The sequence below is a fragment of the Gallus gallus genome, chromosome 20 (assembly GCF_016699485.2).
Source record: "Gallus gallus isolate bGalGal1 chromosome 20, bGalGal1.mat.broiler.GRCg7b, whole genome shotgun sequence".
Lineage (NCBI taxonomy): Eukaryota > Metazoa > Chordata > Aves > Galliformes > Phasianidae > Gallus > Gallus gallus.
Genome location: NC_052551.1, coordinates 13,513,566 through 13,540,601, shown reverse-complemented (window position 1 = coordinate 13,540,601; position 27,036 = coordinate 13,513,566). Strand labels below are relative to the sequence as shown.

Genomic DNA, 27,036 nt, shown 5'->3' with positions numbered 1-27,036 from the left:
CCACTGAGACCACGCATTGGGCACATGAGGGAAGGCATTATTTTTCCTGAATTATTTCAAAACGTGGATCTTATAAAAGGAGGAGGCAGACCTGAATACCTAATGCTCACAGAGGAAGTTTGAAATTCAAGTCTAAATCCCTAACTCACAGCGTTCAGATGAATCAATCCCTGCAGCTGCACAGTCTGTATCACCTCTGGCTGCGGTGATTTAAAAACACAGGTTCACCTCTGCAGCACCGTGTAAACAGCAAATCTCTTTGCAAAGCAAAGCCTGCAGCACTGCTCGGTTACTCTATCTGGGAATGGAGCGATACATGGACAGCAGTCAGAAAGGTGAATTCCTCAAGGATGCTGTAGGTGGTCGGCCACAGGTACAACACGTGCATACGAAGAGGGAATTCAGAGAAGCCTCCTTTGGAACTCAGATTTTTGAATATTGCACGTATTTACTTGAATTTAAATATTACTGCAGTTTACATAAAACTGTATTATTTTCAGGAAGTAGGAAGAGCAGACAGGGAGATAACTGTTCTTAAACGGGGAATCCAAAGCAGCACGGAGCAGTGACGTGCCAGGCCCCACAGGCGGCAAGCACAGTGAGAACTCATCCCTGCCACGCTGTATGTTGCTACAGGGGTTGCCAGCCTCTCTGCAGTGAGCGCTAACAATGCTCAGCAGCTACAAGATCTTGGTTTCTGCTGTATTGAAAGTTTCTGCATTTGCTTTTTTCATTCTCCAGGACTTCAAGTAGCACACCTACAAGCCAAATACCTGGTCTGCAAGCAAACAGCGATGGGCTTTGCCAGACAGCAGCAGGAGCACCTGCAAGTCTTAAAGGCACCTCCGGAGAGCCCTTTGAGGACCTGTTTGATGCAGGCTGTGTGATACAGACACTGATGGCCTTTGAGAGTAGAAGGGAATAATTTGTTTCCCACTCATCTGAACAGAGCTTTGCTTGTGAAGAATTGAGGCCTTTCTCCCCTGGGGGATATAAAGCTACACATCTTTAAAGATGATTTTGCACATCTTCCTGTCTAGACAACACAAGCTACTGCCAGGAGGAGAGTGTAAAATTGGGGAATAACGACATCGAGTCTAGTGAATTAATTGGTTTGAAATAAATCAACTCTTCTGCTTGTTCCAGCTCACCGTAACAAGGCTCAGCCTATGAACTACTGCATGCTACTTGCTATCTCCTAATGGAAGTCATTTCAGCTTCCCTCTGAAAGGGGTGTGCATGTGTGTGGCCATGATGATTCAGAGGGGCCACCATCAGGCATTGGTGGAAAGTGGGAAAACAGAGCTCAACTGGCAGCGCTTAATTAGAAGCAAATAGAAAGCCGCGTGAGAAATCGCTTCCTCCTACTGCTTCCCTTTTCCTGCTGTACACGAGAAGATAAGAAAGCACTCTCAGGATCGCCCCTCGGCGCACACAGGGCAGCATGCAGGCTCAGCGCCGCTGCCTGAGGAGCCGCTCCCCCACCTCCCACCTTCCTCTTGGAGCAGCCAGAGGCTGCAGAGCTAAGCCTCTGCCCCGAGGGATCCGACACCGCCAATGATTTCCCCGCTCACACTTCGTCTGCCTGGAGGCCACCTTCCATGCCAGCAAGCATCTTAGGACAACGTGCAGCAGAGCAGAGGCAGATGTGCTTGTCTGAACAGACCCTGCTTGCCACAGCTCTTCTGCAGTGCTTGGTCACTTCTTGTGGCTGAAGGAACTTTGTGTTCTGGATTTGATCGTTAATTCCCATCATTAATACTCTCTGGCTGCAACACTTCCAAGTATTTTTTAGGGAAGCCTTTATTCAACAACATTCTAACCAAGATGGAAAAGTGTATTGTCTCAGGGTGAGCGCCATACCAAGAGCTGTCAGTAATTAACAAAAGACCTCCTCCAGACACCATACCATGTAGCAGCTTGCTTGTCTGCTTTCATCAGAGCTGACATTGAGCAACAAAGTTGAAACTTGTCACATTTCTGTTCAATTTGATGTACTTGGGACACAGCAAAAGAACAGAAACCATAAGGAAATTTGCAAGGATTGAATCTCATTTGTGCTCAACCTCACCATAAATGAGAGCCAGGCTCCCAGTATGTAACTGAGCTTATTAGCTTTTACCAGGGGTTAAAATAGAAGTCCAGGGCAGAGAAGACAGAAGGAAGCAACTGAGGGTCAAAGCAGGCTTTAGTTCCTCACTGCCTTGACACCGGCCACGCTCTGTAACACAGGCAGGTTGTTGCTTCGCTGTGCCTCAGTTTCACTACCCCTCACTCAGCACATCACCTCCTGCATGAGGGACAGCATCCCTTTCACTGGGACAAACAGACCCAGCTTAATGACTGTAAGCAACAGAGAATGTAGTTCATATTCTGGTAAATTTCCTCAGTAGCTAATCGCTCTCCCTAATATCAAGCAGTTCTCTTCTTGCATTTGTTTTACAAATGCATAAGTCAGCTCTTCCTCTAATTTTGGTTTGTTAAGTACCGTATTTGACATTCCCTATTATTCAGTCCAGTTCCACACCTTAACAAAAGCCAGTTTCAGGCTCATCCATGTTTTCCTACCCTACCTCTGAATTATCTAGAACTTTCATTTCCTCGTTGGCTCCAGTGAACTTTCAGATTGATCCCAAGGTACAGTCATGCTACCAGTACATACCAGGACAGTGTGAGTGTACCAACTCATCCGCCCTTGCATTTGATGGGATATTCATTTTGAAGAGAATTTCCCAGACTCATCTAAAACCAAGGTCTGCATTCTCAGAATTGCACATCAGTCCCCGCAATAGCACACGTTACCACAGCAAATGGATGCACGAACCAACAGCTCAGCGCTCGTACAATCACCACAGTTGTGCGAACAAGCTCAGTAATCCTGCAGGTAAATCAGGCATGAAACACACAGACCATGTGTCATACACGGTGATTTGGGGGCAGAACCCCCAAGGTCCAACAGCAGCCAGGAGCCTGTGCGAGGCTTCCCTTTGCTACAAGAAGGAAGTAAAGGCAACGAGAGCACACAGAAGCATGGCACAGCACGAGCCAGCTCTGCTGCACGCGGCCAGTGCAGCCCACAGAGGCCAAATGCTACGGAAGTGCAAGCACCAGCACCCAGCTTCATCCCAGAGCTCTGACTTCCCCTTCCCTGAGCAGGGGGACAGGCAGAGAAGGCCAAACTCAGCTACCTCCATGTACCCCAGCACAGATCCATCCAGCCCCGCTTGTGGGAGGCTAAATTACGATAGCAAGCTGTGATTTGGCTTTGAGTTTCCATCAAAGGTTCTGGTTTCACTAATAAGCAAAACAATTAGTTGACTGTTGGAAGTCACACACATTTACAAGCCAGAGCCCCACGGGAAGCCTAGGCTAGAAAACAAAGTCTTCTTTGACTTGGAAACCACAAGAAAACACATACGGCAAAATTCAAATATAAAAGGAAAGTGAACATACATTTGTTATTGTAAAGCAGCTCCTGTGTGTTCCATTAACAACTCCACAATTACCGTTTCTTTTTAATAAATAAATAAATAAAGAGGCAGTGAAAGTCACCACAGTTTTAAAAATGACCACCCAGGGAAGGCGGGCTGTGCTGCTGCTCTGCAGGCCTGGGCAGCACCATGGCACTGCACAAAGCTCAGCGCTCGGTAATGCCCTTCATTGTGTTGTTACAATCAAACCCACACTGAAGATATCATTGTGGCAGTGGGATGGAAGCTCATACCAGGGTAACCCCTCCCCTCAGCCTCTGAAACCAGGCTGACATGGACATCCCTGCAGCTGAAGGCCCTGTGCCCGGTTTGCCCAGCTGGAGGCTCCTGCTCCTGGGGCTCTGTCAGAGGAACTGCCAACACCTTTTGATATTCAGAGGAGGCTGAGGACCTGACCAGCTTTAAATAACTACAGCTCCCAGGTGATTTCAGGGCATTGGCAGCAGGCAGGGGCTCTGGTGTCAGACAGCCTGAGGTTCCTTCTGCTCCAAGGAGGAAATGGGGGAATGAGGTGGCCCGGATGCTCCATCTTGAAGCACGGACCCCAGGCAGTCTCCTCCCTCTCAGCCTTGTTGCTCAGTTTAACTGATTGCCTTCAACTCAACTACTGGATCCCAGCACTCAGCGGCAGGGGAAGCAGTCGCAGGGAGCCTGCCTCTGTGCCCACCTGGGGAGAGGGTCCCGAGGAGGCAGAAGAAAGCCGCCTGGGGAACGTGTGTGATGCCACTGGCATCTGCAGCAGAGCAGGGCCCAAGTGTGGGGCTGCCACTTCCTGGTGAGCACCCAAACCACAGCGATGCTGCTACAAGGCGAGGGCACGGTCCCATCCCATCCTCTGATGCTGCCTCCACAGATAAACCACCAGCTGATCTCTGCAAAGGTTCCTGCTGCCCCTGAACACCAACCAGGTCTGGCCCAAGCTGGCTGTGGCCATGGCTGTCTGTACGGGTCAGGCTGCGCGCCATGAACCGGGTGCTGCCTTGATAAATCAGAGCCCCAGCAACAAGTGCACTTGGATACTTCTGCGAATTGCAGTCTTGTGAATTGACTGAATTATCTGACACAAGCAGTGGAAAATGACAGCTTTGTAGATGAAAAACTTAATAATGCGGGGAGAGCATGAGAAGCTAAATGGGAAATGCAGATTAGTTACTGACTGCTTCTTTGCTTGTTTTCATTCAGAAGGATTTGAACCTTTTGTAAAGATAAATAAGAGAAGCAATCTATCAGGGGAAGGCTTTGCTAAGATAGTATTAAAAAACAAAATGTCAGAGTTAGGCACACTTCTTTGAGAAAATTACCTCAAATTACTGTGCTGAAGAGCTGTGTAAAACACAGCCTCCCCAGGGACTGCTTACAGCAAGCTAAGTCCAAAACACATGGGCAGCTGGGAAAAAAACTTAGAAGCAAGTTTCTCAAACAGATTCTTAACAAAATAATATATCACAGCCTCTCTACAGACTGTGGCAGATGCACAACGGAAATTGATGCCCTTTGTCACTACTCTCAGTTGCTTTAGGTGAAAGCAGCAGTAAAGCACACATTTATCTATCTGACCACCTACAAGGACCCTGAGTGCTTCAGAACGCGACTATTTCTAATGAAGCAAGCACAAATCCAACTATCCAGAGTGCATGGGTAATCACTTGCATAAATCAATTGCTCATCTTCCTTTAAAGCTTTTCCTTTCCCTTTCTGCTGCCTTGAAGGAAGGACAAGGGCTCTCCTTAGAGCTCCCCGAAATATCACACAATTACGTATAACTTCAGTTCAATCATGAAAAAAGTCTGCCTTCATGCAAAGCAATAGGACAAAAACAATTCAAATTCAAAGCAACTGGACAAAAACAGAACTGCTGAGCTTTCTAAATTTTTATGGCTCTTAAGGGACCAGAGACTCTTCTTGACCATGGGGTGAAGCTCATACATATCCAGCCTTTCCTTATCAAATCCCAGTCTATTCTATCAAATAGGTCACTTTTTTTCATCACCATCTTTGCTGAAGAATTGAAAATCCATCTCCCTGAAGCACAGAGGTTCTTATTGCCACATTTTCCCATGTGCAAAGGAGAAATGCACTTATTTTTAAGCCTCGATGTGAGCAGTTGGGTACAAAGCAGCAGCTGTCCCCAAACTTCAGTGAAAGAGAGCTGGAAAGAAGGAAAATCACGTCTCCTCTGCTGCTTCAGCAATGGGATGGGCCTGCAAGAAGGTACGTGCTTGCAAACTTCTGCTTTGTCCCTGCTACTCCAGATTTCCTTGCTGTTCTCAGTGCTGTGACATCCAGGGAACACTTAGACTAGCAAAATGTTGGCATTCAGTTTACATCTCTAAGAGGCTCAAGTTTCACTTTAGTTGACAGCAAGCTGTAGTTTCCTTCATAGAGTGATTCAGAACTGAACTGGGAGCCTTCACCTCTCCATGTCTCGAGATGATCTCTGAAGTTAGATGTTGTGAACATTATACGGGATTAATGCCTTCTCTCTTCCTTCCCCAGGTAAACAAAGCAAATGGCCTCTTCTGCTCAGCCCATCTCAATTGTCAGTTTGATTAATCAGACTCTTCTCCCGCCAAAGTCAGAGTGCACAACTAGTGCAGAGCACAAACTCTCGGGGCTAGACATGTGAAGAGGAGGAAGCAGCATCAGAAAGATAAACCACAAGATAAGGCCTGGAGGATATGAGATCTGCTGCTTTGTATCTTCAGAGTGCCCAAAAGAAGAAACTTGCATGCAAAATTAGTTTTCAAAAAACAAGTATTGCAGACCAAGACCAAGTTGCAAAAACTAGCCCGCATTTCTTCCTCCAGAAGGCTCAGTTGCATAATGAGCCACACAGAGGGTTAATTTAACAGGAAATTAGCAAAAATATATTATATTTCAGAAAAAGTAATCAAAACAGAGGAATAGCAGTTTATCAAAAGTGGTTGTAAAACGCAGTAACACGAATGGGATGTTCACACTTTATATCAGTACCACCACTCTGGTGGGGCTCTGCACTCAGGGCACATTTGGCTTCTCGGTGTTTAGGTCCAGAAGTTTAAGAGACAGTGCTGGACTCAAGAAGGTTGGCATGGAGGGGTCTGAGTGCTCAAAAAAACACCCCAAGCAACCCGAGAGCGGTTGGGGTGCTCAATAATGATGCTTTGAAAGCACGCCCAGGCTCAGTGCAAGGTCTGAAGGCCGCAGAAGTGCAGCCCTGCCATCCCCAGGCAAACACCGCATTTCTGCTCCGCAGCTGAAAGCAGACACAACTTGTAGCAAAGTAATGTAATTCAATTTCCTTGCAATCGGTTGCCTGAAATTCACGCACACTTTCCACAGTGCTCGAAATCTCTTCTGTTTCATTTTGTCTGTGGCTGTAATATTGGAACCTGACAGGAACACGAAAGTTAAAATGCACTGAGGGGGAAGAAGGAAAAAAGCCTTGAAGCCAAATAACTCATGACATGAAAGCTTTGGATTTTACTAGCCTTCATGAGTTTCAGATGTCATAAACCATACAGGTGCAACGATCTCACTGCTCCGTACCCATATGAACTCTGTTACGTTTCAGTGAACAGAGATCCAACAAATACTTCCAGGTTTATAATAAGCTTTCCTAAAGAAACTGTCCATATTTCCCCCATATGCAGGCACAGCTGTGCGGAGGCACATCTGCCTGGGAGACTTTAACAGGGATCTTTGATTTCACAGTTTGAGATCCTTAAGCTTGATGGCAAATTATGATAAAACTAAGAATATCAGTTCCTGTCTCCAACAGAAAATACAAATCCCTCTTTGATTGATATTGATTACAGGAAGGAAACAAAACACTTGTATTTACCCATGTGACAACAAACTCATTCGCTGCAATAAACATCCAGAGGTTAGGAACATCTTGGGAAGGTAAATGATACTGCTTGTAAGCAACTGAGAAATGACCAAGTGCTGATTGCATATACAGTTCACACATCCATGGAGCTGCCAACACACCACGGTGGGTTATGAGCTTGTCAGGTTTATAAATTAAAAAGAATCTCATCTATTAAGTTATGGCAAATGTGATGGCTATTTGTTATCATGCTGTACCCTTCAGTATCCAGTTTGTGTACACAAGTCCAGCTCAACCAAAGTAAACACATTCATTGATTTAACAATTTATGGCTTGATTTTAAAAGGGGCTGAGCCTACAGGGTAATAATTAACATATGTTTGAAGTCAAGCACAAATCAACCCAGTGAAATTCCTAGTATTGATCACATGCTTAGAACTGAGCAAAAGCCTCAGCATTTTCCTGGCCTGGGCTTCCTGTAGCAAATCATGAGTGTGATGGGAACAGCTGTAGGGTGCACCCCAACTTTGCTTATTGAAAGCTGTAGCTGTGGCTGAGCTGGACAGGTGCCGTGCAGTTACCAGAAGTATCACACCAATACCTTGCAACCCTGACCAATAGCCTGGCTTTCCTTCCTGAGCAATACTGCCTGAAATGAGCAGGAAACGAGTGAAAGCCTGATGTGGCCCCAGATGGCTACAGTCCAGCTGCTCAGCCATTTCTCTACCACAGACTTTGCACAGTGAAGAAGCCCTTCCATGGATCTGCTCGTCAGCGGAAGGTCAAATTTGGTTACCCTCATCCCTGTCAGCCTGGATTTGGTTTGCTGATTTCAGCAGCATGAATTCCCTTCTCACAAGCACGAGTAAGACCAGAACCAGAGTTTTTATAGCACTACAAGCACAATCTCAGAGATAGAAAACTTTGAGCCTGTACAAAAATCAGCCCAATACAGGAGGGAGCTCCACTTAAACTCATTCATCCTTTCTCTGTAGAGTTACAAAGCTGGTTGTCCTCTCTATAGCCACAGCTTTAAAGAGGCCAAATGTTTTCTTCAACTTACCCCCACTGTTATGTAATTCTGATGCCCTCCTATCTCCTTATCACACCACAATTACAGCTAGTACCATTTCCTATTGGTGTCACATACCCAGGACAAGAAGGAGGCAGCAAGTTACCATCGATGATGAGCAAAACTATCAGTAAGTTACATATAAAGCAGGTGCTAGACTGAAACAAGTATAATGAGTGCCTGAATCACACACAGGTGAGTTTCTCTGACCTGCGTTTCATGGGAACTTGCTCTGCAGGAGCCTGGGGCATCAAGGCTCTGAAACACTCATCCACTGCTGCTATGAGGACACAGTACTGCAGATCTAACACAATCTGCTATTGATTTCAAATCTCACTTTGGTCAGTCACTGAGCTTGAAAGCCAGGCATGATATCTTCACATCTTGAGCATCTCAAAACACCCTAACCAACAGAGAGCCTGTTTTCAAGGTAAAATGGGCTCAGTTGGAATTTAGGGCATCTAGACATCTTATAACAGAGTTAGATCACAGGAATTCAACATTTAGCCCAGAAAAAGCAGCAGATATTTTTGTTCAGGTTCTGAGTTTTCATAAGCCAATCCAAACAAACTTCCTAAACTTCCAGAAACGCCACTGTCCAACTTCAGACATTTCATGAACGTCCACTATCACACCCAGAGCTACAAGCTCCCTGTTTCTGGTCAGCCCCCGGCGCAACTTCCCACCATAAGCCAGCCCATTTTTCCCCATGCATTTCCTCTCCAGTCCCTTACCTGGACCACCGGATGACCTCCAGTCGGGGCCTTCACAGCCCCTCGGCTCCCCTCGGTCTCGTAGTGCGCACGGTGGTGGGGCTTGGGCTGCACCTCGATGCGGAGCTCGTAGGAGCCGGACTGGCTGGAGAGCGGCCACTCGAGGGGCGGCAGTGACTGGACGGGCAAGCTGGGCACAGAGAGACAGGCAAGATGAAGCTTCCAGCACTTTACTTTTCAAAGCCCTGATATACTTGCCCATCAAAAACTGCACCAGGGCTGCTTCCACTTTTTATACAGTTAGGCAAACTAATGTGAATTCTTTGCATGGTGCGGAACAGATGAATCACTCCAACAGTGTTTCTTCCAAACCCATATCTTTCATCCCTCACAATCATAATGAATTGGGCTCCCATTAACCTTTGCTGTCCCTAAGCACATAGCTCTGCTTTGCAGCAGGATCTGCCCTGGAAAACACTCCCTAGGGATCACCACGCATGGGATAGGGCATCACACCATCAGAGAACCCACAACCACGAGAAGCATTACATACCTGCAGATAGGTATTGCTGGCATCAGTTGCTTTGTCCAGGATGGAGGAACCAACAAAATCGATTCCGGTGCTGAGTTTCTCCTGTCCTCCTGCTCGCAGGGCCCGTGGAAGTCAACAGTCTGAAAGACGTGGCACGGAATGCTGTTTTTGTGGGAAGGCATTGATGAAGGGTCAGGACTGGTTTTCCAAATTTTGGTGGGAACAGCACAGGAAGGATCTGTAGGAAGGCTGTTCATAGCATCCATGGAAAGAGGAGCGCTGGACAACTGCGTGTAAGTAACTGTAGAGCTGTCTTCCCTCAGGGGGATGCGCGGAGAGGATTGTGGAGAGGGGGTCCTTGACTGTCGTGGAGAAGTGGAAGGCTGCTGAGTGCAAGAGTACCTCCGTTTTGCACCTGGTGATGAAGACCTTGAGTTGGGACGTGGTGATGGTGAATGTTGTCCCAAGCAGGTTTCCTCCGTGATGCTTGTTCGTGGTGACATTATTGGAGAGGTTCTAGGAGAATAATGAGTATGGATGTTTTGAAACTGCGGACAAAGGTCATCACTAGGACCATTATTTGGTGAAACACATGGTGATGTGCAAGGAGATAAATTTGTCTCTGAAATGAAACTTGCAGAAGAGCCGCTACTAGCTGGGCTCAGACACAGTGGTTCTCTGTAGCCCTCAAAGCCAGGGACAGGCAGGGTAACCCTTGGGCTAGTGGTAGCTGAGTTTGACTGATGTTCTACCAAAAGAACATCTGTGTCTCTGCTGCGGAAGGGACCCCCTGAATTAATCAGTTCAGGATATGAAGTAATTTCAATCCTAGGACTCGGAGCAGAGGCCCCTGCGGCGCTGGCAGGGTGTGTAGGTGCTGTCCCTATGCTATCTGGCTGTCCATATCTGCCCATGGGATCTGCAGAAAGGCTAGGAAAAGGCAGGGGGCATGGCTTGAGGCCACAGTCCAAGACATCATGAGCGTATGCAACTCCAGAGGGTGGGCTGTTGGTTTTATGTGGAGTCGGTTCTTCTGGAAAAAGAAGGGTCTCTTTAAGACTATAAATATTATTACAGAAGCTGAGCAATCACGGATTAAAAATATGCATATTTATATACTGCTTGTGATCAGATATTAGGTAAATATTTGTTTAATTATTAACTGCAATTAATACTTGTGAAAAGTACTGGATTAACAGCCAGGGAAGCTCACGAGCAGATGCGGCACGGACAGCAGCACTGCCTGCACCTCCACGCTGCCCTGTGGGCTCTCCCACCACCCGAGCCCTGAGCTAGAGGGGTCACCTGGAGGGGTACACAACACATCAGCCTCTCTGCTGGCCTTCCTATTCATTTGGACAACTATACCCGTTAGTATCAATTGGGGTGTTGTGATTCTGGTCAACTTTTATCAGCTGTGAGCTGGAGTGAGACCATCACATCAGGAAACCGCTTCCAAGTAAGCCTACATAAAACCAAAATGTTGAGGAACAGCTTTCGATGGAGAGAAAAATATTTCTTACACATCAAATCCCAGACCAAAAAAAGGCTTCATGAAACAAATGCTGAGTTCAAGTTCTTAAAATAAAAAGCCAGTTGTTTGGCTCCTTATCACCCCAGTGACTTTTAGTGACAAGCTTTGCACAAGAAAGCACCGGATGATCAGAAAACACATTCACAATGATTTGTCAGAAAAGGAAGAGAGACAGAAAGGATCCAACCCCGTGCTTACAGGCAAACACTTTCCAGTCTCAGCTCAGGGAGTGCTTTGGCCAAAGAGGAATCATAAAGCATGGAATAACAGGTAAGCGTTCAGTGCAACCCTCACTCCTGGTGCAGAACTCCCAGTTCTCAGAGATTCTTGAGAACTGTCCCAGAAGGCAAGAGCACAACTCTTGCTTTGAGGCAAGAGCACAACTCCCACCAGCACTGCTGCGCTCCGCTCAGATCCCGCCCCAGCACCCAGCAGGCACTCAGTGCCAGGCGCAGCGGAGAGCAGTCAGGCCAGGCAGCTGGCACAGGCCCCTTCACATCCCATAGTGTGGGAGCTGAATAATATTTGCCATTGCACAAGTACACACAAAACATTACCAAGGATTTTATTCAGTTTTGCAGATTTCAGCGTATCCAGCAGGAAACACTACCAGCAGCACAGTGTGAGGTTAGCTCCCTTCGTCTGCTCACCCTTGGGCACAAATCAGTGCTTCACCGAATTATCCAAATAACCACTCCAACATCTTCTCCACCTCCCACCCTGCATGAGGGAGCATTTCCCATGAGCAGTACATTGCATGCAGAGCCGGGTCGGAGACAACTGCACTTTGTGCAAAAGCAGAAAAGCCCACAGTGATGCTTCTACACACAGTGACTGTGATTTAATTTCAGGGGTTTTCTGTTAGCTTTCACTACTGAATTCTTCTGAACATGAAAGCAAAACCCTCCACAGATGGGTTTGTAGCAAATGTAAGGAAAAGTTCAAAGCCACCTTTACTTTTTGATGATGAACCCCATTTTCTCCTCCAAAGTGAGAGCGTTTCCCAAGCATGGGACTTACAGCTCTGGGAGGAACTTCTGGTAGAACTAACTCAGCCTGAAGAGTGTGCAAACAAAGACAGAGCCTCGGCACGGACTGCTGCTGCTTTTTGCACTGAATGCTTTGCACAAGCTGGAGAAAGCTCTGTTTAAAGAGCAATTTAACAGGAACTGCTGAGCATAATGTTTATTGAAAAACACCAACCAGCCAACCAACCAAAGCCACACACAGAATCTACGTGGGACAGAACAAGAGATGACTGGGGAGTCCAGCTTGCAGAGCTCTTAAGGCTCCCTCTGGCACTTAATCCTGGCCCATCGCTCTTTGGGGAGTAGGGAAAAAGCAGCGAGTAACTGAACTTGGAGCAGCACACTTCTTAGCACCATTATCTCACTCGTGGGAATTCACATGTCACTCCCATCACTCAAATTCTGTTGCATCATACCCAGATATTGGTGTGGCTCACCCCTCCTTAGGGCTCAGTAGAGCAGCACACCTCTTGGCAGTCACACAGAACATCACTCCCACTGCTTTCAGAAGAATCATTTGGATTTAAATTGATGCAATACAGCAAAATTAGCACCCAACAGAGCGAGGCTTGAGATGGGATTCACACCATTGGTACTTGCAGCTTCAGCCAAGAAACAGGGCTGGCCTGGCTCCCTGCACAGCACACCTCCAGCAGCCCCACATATCTGCTCCTTATCTGTGCCACGGCTGCTGGGCAACACGCAGCAGGGACAGCAGTGCCGCTCCTCACAGCTCGTGCCAAGCACTGAGGCTGGTGCGTTGAGATTTGCATTGTGGGGTGTGGGGAAAGCAGCAAGATATTTGGATGTGCATGTGTAATTTTGAGGTCTTGCAAACAAGCCCCTCCCCCCCTTTATGTTCATTAAAAATTGGCCTTCAGATGACTTTAGTTTTGCTTTTCACTGAAATACTGTGTCTACATGAGCGCTTTCACCCTTCATATTCATCCTCCCAAGGAGGATCCATGCTCCAGATGTTAATAACCCCACTTATGCACACCAACAAGCTGCAACATGACCGTGCCTCCACATGGCATTCCTCACAGCACTGCAGCGCTTCATGGCTGCGCAAAGCCAGATTGCTCACACTGCTAGCAGGGAGCGAGGACAGCAGGCACCCTGTGCCAAGCAGACAACACCCACAGCCTTCCTCAGAGCAGAAACATTTCTCTACCCCCACCCCCAACATCAAGTTATCGATACAGCAGACAGTAGCACTGGGATGGGACTGGGCTGCAGACAGCAGCTGGGCTCCAGTCCCTTCAGGATGAGGGTTTTACGGGAGAGTCCCAGGCCCTGCGTGCCTTCAGAGCTGCAGCGAAGTCACTGTCCCAGGCACTGCTGCCCACGCCTGTGATGCTACAGCGCAACACTCTGACTTCACCGGGAGGGAAAAGGGAGGGCTCGGCAAAGCAGCAAGCACTGCATTCCAGAAATAGAATTCTGCCACTGAAATCAGGAGAAGTTTTTGTTTGTGCTGCAGCAGGAGCGGGGCTGGCTGCTCAGATCACTGCCAAGGCACTGAGCAGCCTGAGCTGTGAGACCCACGTGCGAACACCATGGGGTTTGTTCTTCCAAACAGTGTCAGGGAGAGAGAAAGCGGGAAGCAGGGAAAGGTTCCCCTCTGCCTTCCCAGCACCAGCACGAACGTGCAGCAGCCCAGGGCAGGGCAGTGCCTCCAGACACGGCCCCAGGGAGGCAGCAGTGCCCGTGTAGCTCCACGAGGTGGGGAGGAAAAGCTGCCTCCAGGAGCAGTGGGCAGCAAACTGCTACCCAGAGGTGGCAGACAGCAGCCCCACTGCCCCCCAGCAGGAGGTGAGGGGCCACTGCATCCCATCCAAGAGGGCTGTTAGGACCAAGAAACCTAACAATGGTGTTTTTCAAGAACCGAAGGGCTTTAAAACCATCATGTGGAAATTCTGAAGGTGCAACTTTGCACCCCGGGTTCTGCCATCTCCAAGGATTCATCCATTCCTGCATCTCAGCATGCAGTCCAAGCTCCTCCTGCAGACAGCTTTTTGACCACAGCTGAACAGACGTCACAGGGACGGTGACCCAGCTCCTATGGCACCTCCAGGCCACACGAGTAATTACAGCGCGTCCCCACCTCCCCTCCCCTGGGCACTTCTCAGCCTTTGCTTTTGCTGCTGAATCACCCACTGATTCACCAACAAAACGTCCTTCTCGTTTGAAAGGGAGTTTAAAGGAAGCTTCACATCCAAGCAACACCGCACCTCTTCACACCCCGCCAGCTCCAGTGCGAGCTGGCAGCAAACTTTGTCACACCCCCTCTGGTACCCCACGGCTCAGTCAGTCCCAGCCCTGCTCGGGACGCTCCAAGCCCCACAGCGCCGCGTCCACACCGACACCCCATAGCTCCCGCTCTGCCCCGCAGTCTTTACGCACTGTTCAAAAGACGATCTTTCCTGCTCTCACAATAGGAGAAGGAAGCAGGGCTCTGTATGCTCCCATGCAATAAATAAACAGCACACCAGACGCTGCAGACACGACTGCTACCAGCAGCTCAACTACCCAGCACGTGGCCCAGTCTCCCCAGGTGCTCTCATCAGATGCAATTAACAAGGAGAGTTAAAACACAGGTGGAAAAGATCAACGGGCTGAAGTTCCAAAGGATTTCACCTTTTCACACAGAGCGCTGGGACCTGCTGGCCCCGAGGCGTTTCTGAGTCCCCGTGTGTGCATGCGGGGTGGCAGTGGCTGCTTTTTTAGAACAAGGCAGCAGCCTCAAAGCCGTTCTGTCAGCCAAATGCGACCTTCCCAATTAGCATGAAACCAAGGATTAACAGATCGTCAGAGCAACTGCATTGCACGATGGGTTTACACAAATCATCACCTAAGAGAAGCTGAGGGTAGCAGCTGCGTGCGGGACAGGGAGCTCAGGGGAGCAGCACGGCTTTGTCCTCATCCATTTGCAGCAGCACATCTCCTGCGATTTAAATGGAGTTACTTATTTGTAAGAGAGTCCCGAAGCTTTTAAACTGCACACTGCCATTTCAAAGGGCCAGCGTCAATGTGTGGCGTTTTTCAAAAGCTGAGCGTTCTGCTGTTCACACTGCCTGGAAGCTCAAAGTGAAAGTTGGTTTCCTGAGTGAAATCTGGTATTCTCTGCTACATGTGCACAGTTGTTTCCTTACTGTAGGGCTGCTGCAGAACACTGCCCTGTGTTACCCAGCCAGGTGCAGCTCCGAGCGCTTCCGACAGCTTTGTACTGGGGAGAAAAAGGAGTAAGGCAGGCAGACTATCCGGGGTTTGACACCTACCAGATGTGGCAACATCCCTGGGTCTGTCTATGCACTAACAAGCATTTAGAAGAACAGTAACATTTACAAACATTCCCTGCTTTCCCTCTGTATATGACAGGCACACAGCTGCTTCCTTGTAGATCCTTATTGCAACATGTAACTGGAGTGCTGCTGAGCTACAGGGCTTGGTCCTGTGAGGAAAACATCCAGCTGCCGCTCTCACCTGTTGTCGTGGAGCCTCATTATAAGGCGGGTTTTGTTTGCATTTTAAATTTCAAAGCACCACTCAGAGGATCACTCCACAGGAACCTCAGGTGCAACAGATGAGTGCTGGTTTAAGTTACCCCCTGCATCATCCCATCCGTGGTGAGCACAGACCAAAAATACAAGAACTGACCCAGAGCAGCAGTTTGGCTTTTCACTTCTGTGCCTCTCTTAGTGGAGAAACAGTATGGAAGTGCTACAAAACAATAGGCAGAACATCCATCAGATGTGTTCATGTAGGGACCCCATGTGCCAGAGCAAGCTCAAGATCTGCTCAGCTCCGCCATGCCTCTTGCAGGGAGCTGGAAGCTGCCTCCATGCTCTGAGGAGCACTCAGCACCTCCCAAGATTGAAATAAGATAAAACTTGGGATACCACCAGCGGTACCTCCACGTGTCTCTTGGAAGGAAGCGAATCTAACACGTTCTCTAACAGGACAGACAGCATCTTCCTCAACTGAGTGAAAACATGAATCCCTGGCAGCCTGGAGAGCCGCCCTGCAGCTCCAGCAGCACATCCAGCCCTGTCTCCATCCCCATCCCTGTCCCCATCCCCATCCCTGTCCCCATCCTGCCTGCCTGGGGAGTGCAGCAGATGTCTAAACCACGTCTGGCAAGGACAGGAAAAGGCACATGGAAAATGGCACTGGATACAAGGCTCCTGCTATGGAAACGGCTGGCTTAATGAGGAATATCTAATATTAATAATATTGACCGTAGGGTTTTTATTGACTCTTTTTCCCCTGTTGCTTTTACAGCAGTCCCTGTTCCTGTTGTCTCAGGCACACATAAGCACTCCTGAACGCCAGCGGCTTTCAATAAGAACATTTCTGGCATTCCCATGACAACAAGTAGTGGTACCAATCCTACTTTTAAAACATAAGCTTAAGCGGATACTATCAAATCACAGCCTCTGAAAACATTCACCAGAAATGCCTTTTTCTCCCAGCCCACTCATAGAGCCTCATGGATACCGTTGTTTCTTTAAAAGAAAAGACTTTGAGTGCGTTTGCAGAGCTTTGTTATTGCAGGAGCTGCGAGGTGGGTGGAGCTGCCCAGACTCGAGGAAACCGGGCCGCTCAGACGGGCTCTGAATGCGGGAAGCAGACCGCGGCACTGACATCCTCAGACACTCCTGTGCTTTTGGTTCCATTCTGAATCCTCCACAGAAAGGATTTGTTTTCCCAACTGCAGTTCAGACGAGGCCAGAATCTCACATGAACAACGAGCATCATTTACCACCAGCATGTGGACAAAGCCCTTCCCCAAAATTTGAACATTTTCTGTTCTCGTGTAAACATGCTTTAATCTTTCGTACATGAAAGGTCACGGATGTATGCTGGATTGCTTACAGACTTTGCCTGGTGCTTTTCAAAGCAGCACAGAACGCTCTCCAGATTACGATGCTGGTATATATGGTTGTGATCTTTTTTTTTTTTTTATGCTAATGATTTCCATCTTTGGAACAAACAGAATTTCTACTAATTATGGTTTCCAGTCATTCAGACGGGGAGAAAGCAGGCTCAAGAAGGAAGTTACTTCTACTATAAGCACACACTGCTCCGCATAAATGCGGTTGAGAAGATTAAAACTTTCTACCCCCCACCTACGCACTATTATGTGCTGCGGAACTTCCCACTTCACGCCCCACAGCAGGACTCGATACTGGAGAAAGAAAAGAAGTGAAGAAGAAAAAACAAAACCCAACAGTATGTGAAGCTTTCACTGAGATTGAATGTATCTTCATTAAAATCTCCGACCTCTTCCCATCATGGATTTCTTTCGGTATGGTTGGATCTACATCGAACCTCAAAACAACATTCGGTTTTGTACATCTGCTGCCATCACCCACCCTTTCCCAGATGCCGTGCTGGCACAGCCTGTGTGTGTGAACAGGTGAGCAAAGAGCACACCTCTGTAAGGACTGTCCATTTCACTAAAGACACCCCAGCTCAGGCCTAACGGTCTCCTTCCACAAATGCCCTCACCAAACACCTCCTCAGCTCTGCAGAACTACAACCAACGTATCTTAGCAATGACCTCCTGGCAATCCATCCCCTGGGTCCTGCCTCCTTCAGCTTCGTCTGCTTCACACAAACCTGCATTTCATGGGATAGGAAACACTACTTTTTAGTACCATTAACTGTTAGAATTATCATATAGGAAGTCAGGGAACACATCACAGTGCTGATAGTACCACAGACTTGCATCAGCACAGGGAAGTAGAACAGGCTGACTTTTGTTTTTAGGCTGAAGTGTACGGTGTTTGAACCCGGAGCAGAAGCTGACTGCCCCCCCAGGCCGCCCTCTCCGTAACGCCGTGCTCCTGCCCTGCGCCAGCTCCCAGCACACCCGCTAGCACGGTGACGACGCTCGCAACCGAGCTGAGCGCTTCTGCTTCGTCTCTCAGCGCTGGGCTCAAGTTCCCACGTGCACCACTTTTGTATCTAATAAGAAATCCATCCCCCAGCCGCTCGCAGGCGCTCGGTCACCCTGCAGGGCTCGGGGCAGCCATCGCCCGTAGGTGTCAACTGCGGCACCGTGACTCCCCACGAGCACCGCACCGCTCCGCGTCCACCACCGCGCCGCGTTCCGGGCTCCTGCCCAGGGCCGACCCCGCGGGGGGACGGCAGCGCCTCGGGAACCCCCGAGCGGCGGCAGGCAGCGCCTGGCCCCGGCAGCGGGGCCCCGTCGGGGCGAGGCGGCTCCTCACCAACCTTCGATCGGCTTCAGGTAGTCATAGTCGAAGAGGATAGAGAAATCAAACTCCTCCTGCGGGCTGCCGTCCCGAGCCGGGCCGGGGCCGGGGCAGTGCCCGGGGGTCCCGTCCTGCGGGTCGGGCTCCGCAGCCTGCGCAGCGGCGCTCATCGCGGCCACCCCCGGCGAGCAGCGGCGGGGTGGGAGGCTCGTCCGATGCTGGCCTCCTGCTACAGGAGCCCGAAGGGCGATGGGAACCGGAGGTATCCTTCCAAGTGCGAGTGGAGAGGAGTCAGGGGAAAAAAAGGGGGGGGAGAGAAAAAAGGCAAAAAAAACCAAAAAACAAATAATAAGGTCTTCCAGGGGTCGCTGAGGCCGGCTGTGCTGCCCCGACGGCGGTCGCACGCGAGGGGGATCGGGAGCCGAGCGGTGGCAGCTTCCTGCTCCCGAGCAGCCACCTGCCGCCCGGAGCCGCCCCCGGGGAGGAGGAGCCCTGCCCAGCCCGCACCGGCCCCGGCCCTGGGGAAAGGGTGGCTGCTGCGGGAGGATGCTGGTGGAGCGGGGGAAGTGAAACGGGAAAGGGAAGCTCAGGGCTGTGGGGGATGTCGATGGCCTCGCACAGTGCTGGCAGTAGCGGTGGTGTGGGGAACCTCGGGAAGTCCCAATGAGCTCCCAGAGTGAGCCGCCCTCTGTGCTGATACCCTACACTGAGCACAGCTTCGTGTTCTGCTCACAGCCTCCCCCACTCCAGCCATCAGGCCACGCTGGTGGGGCCTGCAGCAGCTCCAGGAGCCCAGGTGCTGCCCTTGCCTTCTCCAGGTGCTTTGTGTCCCATGCCACGTGCTCCCTGATCCCTCTGCAAGGCACCAGCAGGCAGTTTCTGGGTGCATCTCCTCCTGCACTCACAGGTCAACCTCTCTTAACTGGGACACCCATAGAAACATGAAGCTCACCCTGCACAATGCCTCTGTTCTTTTCCTGCCCTGCTCACAAACAGCATTTCACTAACCAGATCCCACTGACCACACTGCCGGCACTGCCAGCCACCCCACTGCCCCTTGGCCACCTCTGCCACATTGCCTCCATTCATCTGCACCTTCTGCAGGCACTGCCCCACGTGCTGGTCCTGCCTGCCAGCAGCCCACTGCCCTCCAACAGCTGCTGCCACCATTGATGACTTCACCTGGAGATCCTAAATTTGTGTGTTTGCAGCACCTGTGGTCAGAGCACTTTGTTCCCTTGCTTACCTGTCTGTATGGTCCCCTTTACTGGTGTGCACATTGCTGTCACTGGGTCTGTGGGTTTGAAAAATTCTCTCAGTCTGTGGGCAGAGTAGAATGGCAAAGGCAGAGGGACCAAGATCATTAAAAAAGTGTATTAGCATTCACTTCAATCTATTTGTATTTGCTAAGCCAGTTATCAGGACAGCATCAGCTGCGTTACAAACCTGACCCCAAGCTGCTGGCTAAGCTCACTGACAGCCTCTTACATAGCACACATCAACCGGGATCTCAGCACAGAATCATAGAATGCATCAGTGGCATGTAGGCTTGTAACCTGTCCCCTTTATCAGTAATACGGCAGCCAAGGAATGACCTCCTCATCACAGTTTTTCTCCATCCTCTGGTTCAGAGCACCAGACCTGAACCTTTCCTGCTACTTAAAATCACTTCCCCTGCTGAACTTCTGCAGAGCGCTCAGCAGCCCCGTGCCAGCAGCTCCGGGATGCGTTAGGGGCACCTATTGGTGAGCGCAAACACTGCACAAGGCTCTCCGCCGTGGAGGGAAGTAAGGGCAACTGCAAGGGCACTGCTGTGGGAAATCAGGCCTTAATGACATTAGCTCCTTACTTGAATGTGGTTAGGGATGGAGAAGCAACCTTCCAGAGGGGCAGGTGATCCCACAGACCTGCTGTGCTGAGGTTTATACTGAGACCTCTACAGGAGGAGGTGCTTAGCTGGAAGTAGCAGGAGCCCTACCGGTCTGTTCTGTCTACACGCGTACCACTGGAGCGTGATTTAAATAGAGAGAAGCCGTTATTCACAGCCAGCAGATTAACGAGGGATGTCACTGCAATCAGTGCCATATTTTAACTCAGCAGAGAATAAAAGAGTGATGGTTTTAGTTTTTCTCACGAATGTATAATATACCCAGTAAAACAACGGCATGCCCGCATCACGCTATCTGATCTCCCCCCACAGCACCCAGGAGCAGCAAGGAGTGGGGTTTCCACATGGTCAGCGTGCAGCTGTGTGCACACACGTGTATGTGTGCAAGCAGTGTGCAGAGCCCGGGGCTGCATGCATCTCCTGCGCTGTGTGCGGCTGCTCCCGCCCGCGTGGCTCCCTGCCTGCCGCGGGGACTGCCGGCGCTCTGCTGAAAAGGATCCAGTGTCTCTCTGCGGTTGAGCTGGAGACCACAGTTAAAGTCTACCTCATCTGCTGCAGCGATTCCTAATGCTACACGAGGCACTCGTGCTCTGGAGTTCCTTACTGTCTGCTTTGGCCAGGAACGGGCTGCGCTGCCGCCGGGTGCAGCCAGGGAAGCCTGCACAGCCGGTGATTAGCGGTCATGGCTACCGGGACCCAGAGCTGGGCCCCCCCAGAAGGCTGCAGCTGGGCTGAGCTCCTGCCCTCAGGAACGTGCACAGGGAGCGGCCCCGCGGGGAGCGTGGGCTGCTGAGTCTGAGGGCTCCACTCGTTCCCCAGTGTTTAAATTTGAAGAACAAAATATATTAAATTGGCATATTTATTTATCTGTTCTGAAATGATGCTTACCATTTGCTGGAGCGTTAACCTTTTATCATTGGCTGTTCTATGTGAAATTTGTTAGAAAAACCAAATATACTTGCTGATCTTGGCTTAGCTCTAAAGGGAGCTGTCAGCCTTCCAGCTCACAACACATGGAGCACGAGTGGATAACATCATTTATATCAGCCACAAAGAGAAAAGACACAAACGATAACATTGGCCTTTCAAATTAAGATATGGGTGACTGGCAGAGAGCATGGGGAAATGACCCCATCTTCTGCTCAGCCTTTATCCGATCCTTTACCCTGTGTTTCCTAGCTCGTCTGCAACCCATTACGAATGTAAAGTTTCGAAGTTATCCTTAGCTACTCCTAGAATTAGTAATACTCCACAAATGGAAAATGTACCTTTTGCTTTCCAAGAGGGCCATGTCATGCGAAATAGCTTCGCTGCTAATCCATCGAATCATAAATTCTGACACTGGTGAGGAATTAGGGTGACAAGACAGCAATGAGAGAAGTGTCGGAGAAATGCAGGGATTAGCTCAGTTTGTAGAGTCAGCTCTTCTGCCCAGCAGACAACCTGACAGATGTCAGGGAGCTGCAGCCACTGGGCACACCGCTGCGTGGCTTCCCCTGCTCCCTCATGCGCACACAGGGCACGTGAGGACATTGGTCATATGGGAATAACAGCTCCCACAGGCTTCCAGTGTGCAGAGGTGTGAGTTATAATGCTGCACCCCGTGGGCCGTGCTGGAACCTACCAATGTGTTATTTCGAGCAGAAGTGGTCTAAATCCACAAAGTGCAGATCTGGCCTAAATGTAAATGCACAAAACCAACCATCAGTGGGTGCAAGCAGCTGCAGCATGCAGGTGAGTGACAGCTGCAGTTCTTGGAGACCTCCGAGGGCTGAGTTTAACTTAAACGCCAAACGTGTTCTTAAGCCAACGGTTAGAAAAAGATGTTTGAGCTGTTACAGCTACATGACTTACAAGTACTACCCGGTGCACCATTAATAATTTGCAGTGAAGAAAAGGCAGGAAAACTACAAGGCTGAAGCAGTCTGTGGGCTCTTCCGCTCAATATGTGCACTCAGAAAAGGCATGCAGCCACTCCAAATCAAAGGAAAAACCCAAACAATGTGACAAACGCTTCCTAATGCTTGTTTTCCATTAAGACTGGAGAGAAAGGCTAGAATGCAGCATGCAAGGACCGGAAATACTACTTGCTTTCCCTAACTCCGTCTTTTCCGCATGAGAAACACTTCCTCCCCACAAAGCTCCTCCATCTTTGCTCCCTTCGGTGCTCTCACAAGCAGTGCAGCCCCCAACCCCCACCGGGGCTCCCGACGCCCACGCCAGAGCTGTGGGACTCAGCACCAGCTCCTGGTTTTCTATAACGCCGCTCTCATGAGCCAGGAAGGTGTTTCAAAGAGTTAAGTAAAATCTGTCCTTGGCAGCAGTAACAGAAATTGCAGCCACGTATACTTGCAGCAGCCTCCGCGCAGAGCATAACTGGAAATACATTGTGTTGCCATTTCAGGGAACTGGAGAATGGAAGGACTCCTTTTCCACATAGTTGGACGAGAGCTCGCCCTTGGCAGCACTTTGCTTTAATAAACTTCAGAAGTATGTGAATGCTGGACTACCTGGGTACTTGGGGACGAGAAATCCGAAAACAAAGCTAAGAATACATTTTTGTGTAATACAAACTATGATTTTAAAAGCACTTAACGTAGTTCTCAATGTTTGAATCTCCTGCAGATCTAATATATCGCTTCCGAGTTTCAGTTTCTCCTTACAGTGTCCCATTGTATTCCCTGCCCCGTAACGCGGCTGGTTGGATGATGTTCTGAGTTGAAAAAAGATTTAGACACTCTTCTCAGAACTGCGCTGACTGCTAATAGTCGGGAGGACCACACGACACGTAACCAGATCTGTACAACTGCGGCACGCTCATATTAAACAGTTCTAAAGACAAAGAGGTAGGGAAGGGTATATTAAAAGTGCTGCACTTCGGCAGCTGAAACTCAGAGAAAGTACAAATCCGTGCTGTCTTAAAAACCAAAGAGTCCTGACGGTCCATGTGGCAAGCATCAGAAATTTAGCAGGCAACCAGGACTTGCACGTGGACCTTATCCAAGCGCTTTCAAATGAGCTCAGACTGCAGTGGATGAGCTGCGCAGCCTGAAGTGCGGGGAGTGCTGGGAGAGAAAAAGGAACGGGAGGCGGTGGAGGGGGGGAAATATTCCGGCACTTCCTGTAAGGGACGCACTTGCACACACTACCATTCAATTTTGGGGTCAGGTTGAGTCAGAGATATTACCCCCCAATTTCAGGCTTAAAGCGGTTTGGCAAGAAAGGACAATGGAAAAATTGCTCATATCTCCACGTTCCCATTAAGTTCTGAAGTCTGCTGTGCAAACCAAAGGAATGCGCGTATCATAGTTTAAAAAAATAGATGAAGCCAGTAGTGGAAAAGAAGCTCTAGGATATTATTATCCTTGGCCGTTTCCAAAAAATGAATGATGAAACATTTCAGTTAGAATATCTATTGGAATGTTATAAAAGAGTGCTCCAATTATGTCAGTGTCCCATCTGTGAATGTGATTTCTGCCCTGTAAGAGAGACTCGGAGGTGATTCACTGGCTGTGAGCTGCTGTAACCGTCTCGCCACGCGTGCTGGCCCGCAGGAAGGGGCTGCCTTGAGAGGCAGAGCAGCAGGAATGTGGGAAAACGGGATGACAGAGGGACTCAGTCACCTGATGAAAACCTCTGCTGTGTCCCTGTCCTGCTGACATTTGCAGAAGCTCAAGGGAGCACAGCCAGAGAAGCACCATCCTTTTGCAAACAGCCACGTACAGACTTTGTTCCCCACTCTGAGCCAGCTCTAATTGTAAAATGGGGCTAGAGCCCAGAATTATTAACACTTTCTTACACACCCTACATTAATGAAACTCCTGTACTATTTTGTGAGTGTGGGAATCCTCCCAGACCCAGAGCCTGATCCTGAAAGTGCCACGTGCTGTTTATTCCCAGCACTTTCAAGCAGCTGAATCTGTATAGATGGGCTGAGAGCAGAACTGACACAACGGTGAATTGCTGTCAGGCTCCACTCCCATCACCACTGTGCCACTGACAGGAGCAGGAACTTTGCCTAAGGGAGAAATAGGTGCCCGGGCCCAGGAGTGCAATCCCAGAGCACCTCCAGGCTGTGCCGTGTGACTGCGCTGCTGGAGCGACTGCTGTGCTCTCAGATATTTGATCTGGAATAAAACTCAGTGCTTTCTGTTTCAGTCTGTGACTGCAGGGCACTGTGGAGCGGTACTGCTGGGGAAAGTGGGGCTGCACAACAATGGGAGAAATTGCAGCAGCTGCTCTCAGAGTGCTGCCTTGTGCTGTGGTACATGGCTACCCTATAGCAGGTGAGAGCATGACCTTGCTTAGGAGAAAAAGTCTCCCATCTTTCACCTTCCTTCTTTCTCTGCAGCAAAATAAATTCTCCGGGTTGTTGTGAGAGTGACTAAGAGCAGCTGAGGCGCTCAGGAGAGAGGGAGTTGTGGCCGGAGAAAACCGAGGACCCGGGAGACAAAGCGATGGCCTGATCCTAAGGCGGTGCAAAGCCCGTCAGCGCCTTTCCATTGGCTCTACCGAGTTCTCGGATGAGCCCTTTCGGGTGCGTGTGTTAATGAGTGTATTTTGGCAGGTGCCTGGGGAGCTTGCTAAGGCAGGAAAAAAAAAAAAAAAAAAAGAAATAGCCGCTTCTACGAGCCCTGCCAGCCCAGCCCCGTGGCAGCGGCCGCGTCCCTCCCGCGCATCCCCGACCCCGCACGGGGCGGCCGCGGGGCACAGCGGGCACAGCCGGCGGCGGAGAGCGGAGCGGGGCGGAATCGAAAATGGAACGAGTCGGCGGAGAAGCGCTTCCATCCTCCACCTCCTGCCCCCTAGCGCAGCTTCGCTATCAAAAACAGCGACCCACCTGCGCTTCCCTCCCCGCCCGGCCCTCGGGGTGCAATGCCGAGCGGGCAGGGGGCTGCAGGGCCGGGGGGAGCAACCGGCGCCCCGCTTTGGGCTCGCCGGTTCCATACGAGAGCCGGGCGGCGGGGGCTTTCCCAGCGCGGAGCATCCTCCGCTCCCGGGAGCTCCGGGCACGGCTGAGCCGCGGACGCGCTCCCTGACAGCCGCAGCCCCCGCAGTGCCGCCCCGCGCTCCCGCCGCGCTCCTCTCCGCGTCCCCACGCACGGCCGCTCCCGGCGCCGAGCTCTCCCCCGGGGCTCGCAGCCGCGCTCGCCGCTGCGGGGGAAGCCGGAGCGTGCCGCGGTGCCCCCCAGCCTCCGCCCCGCCGGGAGAGGGGGGATCTCGGCGGCGGAAGCGGGCTGGCGGCTCGGGGACCGAGCGGACCACGGCGCCGGCGCTGACAGCGGCGCAGACTCCTCCTCTCGCCGCGCTTAACTCTTCCTTCCACCCGCACCGAGACGCCGCGGCGAGGGCGGGGGAGCGGAGCGCGTCCCCCCGCGAATCTCCGGAGCCCTCGGGCCGACTCGCCCCGAGCGGGGGGCCGCCCCCGGCGAGCTCCGAGCCCGCGTCCCACCGCGTCCCCCGCCCGCAGCGCGGCCCGGAGCCGCCCGTCCGAACTCAGCGCCGCCCCCGCCGCCGGCGGACCCGGGGAAGCCGCCTGCGGTGCCCTGACATCCAGCCCCGGGCAGGGGGCGGAAGGGTTAAGCGGCCCGGAGGTTTGACAGCGAGGCTCCTCGGGTGATGGCTTGGAAGAGGAGAGCCTCTCTGGCTGAGGTTTAAAGGAGGTTTCTCCAGACAGCTTTGTATCGCCTTCAAACCGAATCCAAACCCCGTCCGGTCCCTTCCTCGCGGGACCCTCCTGCCACGACCCCCTCCCTGCCCACTCGGCCGCGCTGCCCGCGGCAGAACGAGGCGCCGGGGCCACGGGGTGAGCGGCACAGCGCTGGGAAGGGGAAAGGCACAGGGACACACACATAGCACACAGACACAGCACCCCAGCGAGACCCTACCTTGATCCATAGACCTCATGATGTGGTGGTAATGAACCAGCCTGCAGGCAGTTTCTCTCTGCATCGGGATTTTAAATGTAAAAAAAATAATAATAAAAAAAAAAATGTATCAGAAAAAAAAAAAAAAAAAGAAGAAGAAAAAAGTCTTCTTTAAACCATGTTCGACCAGTGCTGCCCAGACAGAGGGAACCCCTCCTGCTCGCCTCCTCTGTAAGCGTTTGGAGGTGCTAAGAGGGATCCGAACTGGGCTGAGCTTGTTCCTGAAGTGAAGTCAGTTCTCTGCTCTGAGATGAGGGTTACTAGAGAGGGAAAGGCCACTTCCTTCCCTGCTCCGAGTGTTTATAGTCTTTGAATGCTGTAAAATAACGGGATTCCCTCACTGTTTCCTCCTGTTTATCCCAGTGCCATGGAAACCCCTGGATCGCCTCCATCTCCCAAACCGAGGGCTTTCCTGCAAACTTCACACTCAGGAATCCATGACGTCTCCCAGCTCCGGGCCAAGGCAGCTCTGCGGCTTTCTCAGTCTGCAGCACAAGCACTTAATTGTTGAGCAGAAAGCTAGAGAGCGAGAAAGAAAGAAATATGGATGATGTTAAAAATCCCAGTGTGTGCTTTTTAAACAAAACTCGCAGGCACTGCAAAGCCTTTCAAAGCAACGGGGCTTCTGTGCAGAAGTTTTCCTTCTTCCCAGCAGAGACGAGCTCAGGCTGCTGCTGCTTTTACCTTTGAATAAATCATTGAGAGAACTCGAGTCCCAAGCTTATATTTACGTCTTTTATATTTGCCAGCACCCTATTAATACCCATCTCGTTACTGGCACAGGCTTTGGCTTCTAATTACCGCTGCTTCAAATCT

The 27,036-nt window shown here is 50.5% G+C and overlaps 1 protein-coding gene across 4 annotated transcripts in view; it reads right to left on the bottom strand.

Annotated features, from left to right (window-relative positions):
- Positions 1-26,454, bottom strand: part of NFATC2 (nuclear factor of activated T-cells 2) — an 87,250-nt gene extending 60,796 nt beyond the window's left edge. Inside the window, exons 1-3 of one of the 4 annotated variants that reach the window (XM_025142327.3) lie at positions 26,182-26,454; positions 9,641-10,652; positions 9,109-9,277 (exon numbers count right to left, since the gene is read on the bottom strand). In XM_025142327.3, the coding sequence (XP_024998095.1) occupies positions 9,109-9,277; positions 9,641-10,652; positions 26,182-26,245 (1,245 nt within the window). In that variant the 5' untranslated portion in view covers positions 26,246-26,454. Of the gene's footprint in view, positions 1-9,108; positions 9,278-9,640; positions 10,653-18,424; positions 18,872-26,181 lie in introns of those variants that run through there. The other 3 variants (XM_417509.7, XM_004947255.5, XM_015296517.4) reach the window with 3 other exon arrangements.
- Positions 26,455-27,036: the final 582 nt, after the last annotated feature.